The 7,306-nt window shown below is 35.8% G+C and overlaps 1 protein-coding gene across 1 annotated transcript; it reads right to left on the reverse strand.

The window, feature by feature from the left end:
- Positions 1-2,508: 2,508 nt before the first annotated feature.
- LOC144249366 (putative vomeronasal receptor-like protein 4) lies at positions 2,509-3,510 on the reverse strand. The gene has a single exon (XM_077791596.1). The coding sequence runs from the start codon at positions 3,508-3,510 to the stop codon at positions 2,509-2,511; it is 1,002 nt and encodes a 333-aa protein (XP_077647722.1).
- Positions 3,511-7,306: the final 3,796 nt, after the last annotated feature.

A 7,306-nucleotide genomic window follows, 5' to 3' on the forward strand; every position in this document is an offset into this window, starting at 1 on the left:
CTTTATTTATTTATTTATTTTTATATGGTGCTGAGGATCAAACCCAGGGCCTTGCATGTGCTAGGTGAGTGCTCTACTGCTGAACCACAACCCCAACCCTGTATTTTGAATTTCTGAATGACACTCCAATGTGTGGATGTGTCAGTGTTTTCATTAATATTAGGCAAGTAGCTACTGTAGGTGATCTTAGTTGCTTCCAGTTCTTGGGAATCGTGAATGGGGAAGCTATCATTATCTACATGTAGAAGCTATGGGTATCTACATGTAGGTTCTTGTGTGGATAGAAGCTTCCAACTCCATTGGTTTAACAGCTAGGAATATGACTCCTGGGCCATATGAACTCTATATTTTGATTTTTAAGAAGCCATCAAACTGTCTACCAGAGTGGTGGTCCATTTCTGTGACTCCACCAGCAATGTATGAGAGTTCCTCTTGTTCTTCAACCTTGACAGCTCTTGATATTGTCAGGCTTTAAATATTGTAAGTTCTTAGAGGTGTGTTTAATTTGTAATTCCTTAATGATATAAAATGTTGAGCATCTTTTCCTATCTTACTTGCCAAATGTATATCCCATATTTTTTATTTGTTAAGGAGCTTATTTATTTTTTTTTCATTCAATTTTTAACAACCTGATTTAGGTAATACTAAAGTACAATAAACTATACATATTTAATGCATATTTTTTAAGTTTTGATATAACTATTTACCAATGTAACAAACACCACAATCAAGATAGTTAACATTGATATACACCCAGAAGGATTCTGGGAGCCCCGTGTAATTTCTTCTTCTTTTTTCCTCTTTCTTCCAGAAACAACCACTGACTGGCTTTATATTGTGATAAATAATACAGTAGATGGGAAGTCACACATATAAATCATCAGAGCCTTGGTCCACATGGCAGGTGACCTTGGAACAATCACTCATCTCTCAGACTCAGTTCAGTCATCTGTAAGATCAGGATTCTTCCAAACAGAACCCAAGATACTGGAAATATAAGGCAAAGTAACTAGTAAGCAAAGAGAGTGCCTGACACATAGTTGGGTCTCGATTTCTGGAACCCAGTGTTACCCTCTATGCTTCAGGTTGGATATGCAGAGTTCCTATGGGAGCCAGTAACTCCATAGTTCCTCTCTATCACCTTGAGATTTAGTTGAGTAGACTTTTGTGTCTTCAGGGATTTTTCTTACATTGTATTGAGGTTAAATTCTCATAGGATGCTGTGGTAGAATTACCAGATTTACCTTGTTCTAAACATTTCAATCACTGGAGGAAAACCATGTATCTGTTAGCAAATGCTCACCCTCTCATGCCCTCCCAACCACTGGCAACCACCTTTCTCTTTTCTGATTCTGTGACTTCCAATCTTTGGATATTTATGTAAATGTAGTTACAGCCTATGTGACTTTTCATATCCAATTTTGGTTACTTTGCTTAATATTATTGAGATATATATTCACATTGTACTCTGTATCAGTATTTCATTTGTTATGACACAGTAATATTCAAACATGTATATGGATGTTATATATTCTTATATATATATATATATATATATATATATATATATAGTATATGTGCTTATTCAGATAAGGATATATAAATACAGACATATGTGTTTATCTATTTTTCTCTTGATGAACATTTGGATTTTCATCTATTTCCTAGTGTAAATGGTACTGCTATTAACATATATGCACAAGTATTTGAATATCTGTTTTTAATTCGTTATGGAATATAGCTAAGAATGGAATTGGTAGGTCATATGGTAATTTTATTTTCACATTTTTAGCAATCATCATATTCTTTTCAATACTCACATAATCACCTTATATCCTTACTGTAAGTGTATGGGGCTTTCAAATTCTTCACATGGTTTCCAACAATTATTTCTATTTTTTTTAGTAGAGCCTTTCTGTTGGTCAAGAAGTGCAGTCTCATGGTGTTTTGTGGGTTTTTTTTATTATTGTTGTGGTTTTGGTATAGAGAATGAACACCTGGGTGATCCGCCTCTGAGCTTCATCTCCTGCCCTTTTAATTTTTACTTAGAGACAGGATCTCACTAAGTTACCCTGGGTGCCCTTGAAATTGCATTTCTCCTGCTTTAGGCTCCTGAGTAGCTTGGATATAAGCATGCACATTTTATTACACACAAAAAATATATAAAGGCATCAGGTTGCTTCTAATAGAATTTCACTGAAAGAAACTTTAAGAACAGCAATGCAGGAAGAAAGAAAATAGATCCAGTGTAAACCTGTGAGATCCAAAGTAAAAGGAAACTATAATAGTTTATAATATGCTATGGAGGCCAGGTATAGTGACAATTAATGTAAATAACTTAAAACAAGATGCACACACAACGGAATATTATTCCCAATATATTTGTTAAGTATTTAGATTACTTTGTTCTAACAAAAGAATATTCCTATTTTAATGATTTTTCTTCAGAGGGAAAATTTTATGAACTAAAGAAAACTGTTTTAATAAGGGTGGCAAAGTAGCTTCACATCAGTTTAGCCAGAGCTGAACTTTCTCTCTCCATTTGGTTTGCATAACTTTTATTATGTGTGTGTCAGCACTTATCAGCACCAAAGGACTGATGGTGCCATAGCCATTAGCCACAAGCATTTGAAGACATAACAGGATGGGGTCACCAGTCCATGTCATGCCTACAAACAGTGAAAAGATGGAGTCCACACAGTACAAGATCTCAAAACAGCTGATGAGCAACAGAATAGTGTAAGTGGCCCTTTCTTCTGGGGATCTTCGTGGAGAAAACCTGGAGGTACAAAGAGACATGGCTCGTTTTTTATGTCTATGCAAAAGATTTATCATGTATGCACTTGAAAGAACCATAATACCCAGAAATAAGAGATCTCTCAATGCCACCAAGGCAAGAAAGAGGCTCCTGTGTCTGTAGCTCATGAGTAGAAAGGAACAGTGGTCAGTGAGAAACAGAAGACCAGGCTGGGTCTTATTGGGAGTGGCCACAGTGCAGAGGAGCAGGTTGCTGGAGAGGGACATGGTGAGGGCCCATAAGAAGACAAATAGCCCCACAATTGGATTTGTGGATTTCAGTTTGAAGTTGGCCAACCAGGAGCCACTGGGACTAATGGTGATGGCCTGAAGCACACTCAGGACACAGGTGGTGCAGATGGACAGCCCCCTCATGACCTTGTGCAGGAAGATAAGTACTTTGCATTTGAAGTCACCTGGAATGTCCTGTGTTTCCCAAATGTCTGTAGACACCAAAAGACCCATGGTGAGGAGCATGAGGATCTGGGTTAGGGCCAAGTGGGTGACAGGGAGGTCAGTGAGCCTGGGCTTGTGGCCCATAAAGACTGTGGCAATGTGAAGGCAAAGCAGAAAGGTGTTAGCTGCGATCCCAATGCCAGCCTGGGGATAGAAGGCTTTTCTTAGGGCAACATAACTGAAATGTTGGTCCATCTTCATGGGGAATCTGGGGAGAAAAAGAGGGTCAGTGGAGAGCAACACCTTTTTCATTGCCATGCTTCAAGTTCTACCTTCCCTTACAATCTATAGAATCATCATTTAACAAAACAACAAAAATCTTTGTGAGTAGGGTAGGCTCTTAGTCTTAATGTTAATTTCAAATCAATGGTTGGTGGTGGCTCCGTGGTAGAGTGTTGGCTTAGCATGAATAAAGCCCTGGATCCATGCAAATCACTGAAAGAGAAAAGAAAAAGTAAGTAAAAAATAAGTAAAGAATAAATTTCACCTTAAGTATCATGCATTCTTCTGAAGAATGATTTTGCATACCTCCCATTCATCACTTGGAAGTGATGAGATTTCATGCCTCTCTTTGAGCCTGTTCACACCATGTTTTCCTATGTAGCATAAATCATGTTATTTAGTGGTGAGCTTTTGTTTGCTTTTCAATCTTCCCTGCAGCTTTCTCTATGTGAAGATGCTGCTTTCTCTGGCTTGCAGGTGCCATATCTGAAACACTGTGGCTTACATAAAATTTATTTACCATAAGCTTTGGATATAAAGTTTGGATAAGCAGAAATCAGAATCCTTCAGGAAAATAATACCAACAAGCCTGTTCCCATGGATTATTCAAGTGCAGAATTTTAAGGGATTTAGTAATTTCTGTCCTCTTCTCCCATGACCGTTATTTATCTCAAGTCCCATCATTTATTAGTTGGGGGAATGCTTTCACTTCACATAGGTTTCAATTGATTTCATGGGCAAATGGCAATCAGCTTATACTTTCCTTGTAGCATTTTTGGAGTGAGTAACTAGATAGGTGTCTGACACATATGAAGCACTGTAATACTGTTCGTAATTTTTTATCTCTTAATCTTAGTGTGTAAATGTGATATATTAAGGATTTCTTACCATATTTAAGAAATGCCTATGCATGATTGGTTTTCTTTGACAAACTTTGATCCTTGGATTCTGTTAGTATTGTACAGTTATTTCTTCAAACTTTCAAATTACTACATGCAATAAATATAGATGTTTTCACATTCCATATCTATTCCAGGAAAACAGGGACACAGCTGGTGGGGTCTCCTTTACAGTTCTCATCTCTGGTAAGTAATACCACAGTATGTTTTCATTCTCATAAGTCTTTTGTATTAGAGAAAATAGCCCTGCTATCTCAATAGTAATGAGGGATGCCTTACTAGGAATATCCTGTACAAATTATTCAGTCAGGTACTAAGAGAGGTTTAGTTGTTCAGAAGTGGGAACTGCCATCAATTGTCTTTCATTTGATTTTTCAGATGTACATGGTAAACAGCACATTGAATAGCAGGACCATGACTCTAATTCTGGTATCTCACTCAATCTCATTAATCGTTAATCTCAGGACTTAAAGTTTTTGATCTGTGTGACATTGTGAAAGTAGTTATAACTCCTTCCAGAGTCTGCATATGAGCAGTGAGAATGATGGAATACATAATGTAATTTTTATTATACTCTCAAATTTTATCCAAATAACTTTATAAAGGAAGGCAGAGTTATTGAGAGTCCATATCCTTGACATAATGCTTATGAAATACAGGCAAAACACATAAACCTTAATACAGAAACACAAGAGTTTTAGTCATGGCAAGGCAAAGAGACCATCTTGGAGTGTCCCAATAAAATAGCATCAGGATGAGGCTCTTCAGATACTTTTAATTAAAAAGCTGAATCCAGGGCTGGGGTTGTGGTTAGCAAGAGAGTGCTTGCCTACCATGTGCAAGACACTGGGTTTGATCTTCAGCACCACATAAAAATAAATAAGTAAAATAAAGGTATTATATCCAAGTATCATGAAAAAAAAATCTTAAAAAAAAGCTGACTCCAAAGAAAAGAGGAGTTCACACTAATTTTGGCTGTTGGTATATTTACAAGTTATTTGTGTTTTTTCTAAAGTAGAACAGAAGATAGCATTGCAGGGTTAGGAGAGGAGAGAACAGGAGGAGTGCTGTCACAAAACCAAGCTTACCTGACCTGGAGACCCAGTGGGAAGCCTAGGGATATTTGTGCAGAAAGCAGCAAAATGACTTTAACCTAGAAAATAACCAGTTTTTTTAACCTCTCAGGAGGTACCCAAGGGAATAGATTACATATGCACTCATATTAAATGCACTGAAAAATTCAACTTCAAGGTAAACCTATAGCCAATGCTTAGGTATCAGGACCTGTCAATTCATCCTGTCACACTGCAGTTAGAACAGCCATCATCAAAAAGAATAAAGGACTGCCCCCATGAACAAGGTTAAGAGCAGCTAGAACTCTTCTGGAATACTCCTTATAGAGCATTCCTTATGTGGCTCCTCTTACAGCATATTCACTCAGGCCCTGAAACACCAGGCCTTTTGTCTCCTTCATGAAATACCAACAAGTTTCCAAATTTAAGTCATGCTCCTATCAGTGGCCATATTTAGATATGTGCAAACCAGGATGTAAACAGTCTCCACTATTATGATCCAGTCACCATTTGCTTCTTGTAAATCATGAATTGCTGAAGATTTTGCTTAATTTACTTTAATGAACATGCAAATGTGAAGTCTGCATTAATTCAGTGACTGGAACAAAACTATTTAGAAAGTGTTTTGTGAAGGAATTTTTCAATTCAGATATGATTAGTCAAGATTTGGGTGGAAGGAGCAGTGGAAAATATTTTAGAAGAGAAAAAAATTGTCTTGAAAGATAAAAGACATTTTTTTTCTGTAAATTATTGTAATCTGCTCTCTTTACTGCAAGAAATTCAGTGCAATTATAACAAAGGAATTTGTCATTTTAATTCTAGATGCATTAATATATTTAATATAAGTAAATTTTTTTATTGGTTCATTTTAGTTATATACATGACAGTAGACTCCATTTTAATATAATTATAGAAGCATGGAATATAGCTTATTCTATTAGAAACCCATTCTTGTGGATGTACTTGATGTTAAGATTCACTGGTTTGTTCCTGTATATATGCATAGGAAAGTTATGCACAATTCATTCTGCTGATTGAAAATTTTCTCAAATTCTATTCACTTTGTTAATGATTATCATTAGTAAAGAATAACTACAGCTCATAGAATAGCTGGGAGAAAAGAAAAATTCTAGAAATTTTTCAATATGCCAACCCTTAGTATAGTATTACTATATGTAGCATATAGTATAGTATGTTTTATTTTATTATAAACTTGTTTATTCTATTATTTTCCTGTCTCCCTGCATCTTTAGGACAATTTAAAAAGCATAAATGCACCTACAGTAAATATCTATGTGCAAAAAATAGGAAGATAAAGTAATTCTGATGTAATGTACCAAGGACATTTGAAAGAATACAGTGTCTTTTTTTCATGTAAATATACACTACACATTTTTTGGAAGTTGTTACTCAAAATAAGATATATTAGAAATATTTTTAGTAGGTGAGTCTGTGAGCTTATAAATTATCAAATGAGGTTTAGAGACATTTTAAGTTCTGGAAAATAATGTAACACTAGAAATTGCTGGCCTTTAAAATTATTATAAATTGTGAGTCTTTATGGTTAAAAAATCACTCATGTAAGATAATAATATTTGTAATATTATAAATAATAACAATATTATGAATTTTAAAATGAGAGAATGAAAATTCAGATAAATCATACTACAAATTCAAAGAAGTGCTGTAGCACATTAGTAATAAATACCTGTGCCTGGATTTGAAGTAGTAAGAGGCAGACTTCAAAATGCATCGCTCCAGTGCCGACAATGCACTCTGCCTCCTCTTTCCACAGAGCTGAGGCTTCCAAGATGAGGTTTTATGGGATGGACAGCTTTAGCTCTTCTCTCGGAGGACTGA

Source organism: Urocitellus parryii, chromosome 11 (assembly GCF_045843805.1).
Source record: "Urocitellus parryii isolate mUroPar1 chromosome 11, mUroPar1.hap1, whole genome shotgun sequence".
Classification (NCBI taxonomy): Eukaryota; Metazoa; Chordata; class Mammalia; order Rodentia; family Sciuridae; genus Urocitellus; species Urocitellus parryii.

Coding starts and splice junctions, on each gene's coding strand:
- LOC144249366 (XM_077791596.1), bottom strand. CDS start 3,510: ATGGCAATGAAAAAGGTGTTGCTCTCCACTGACCCTCTTTTTCTCCCC.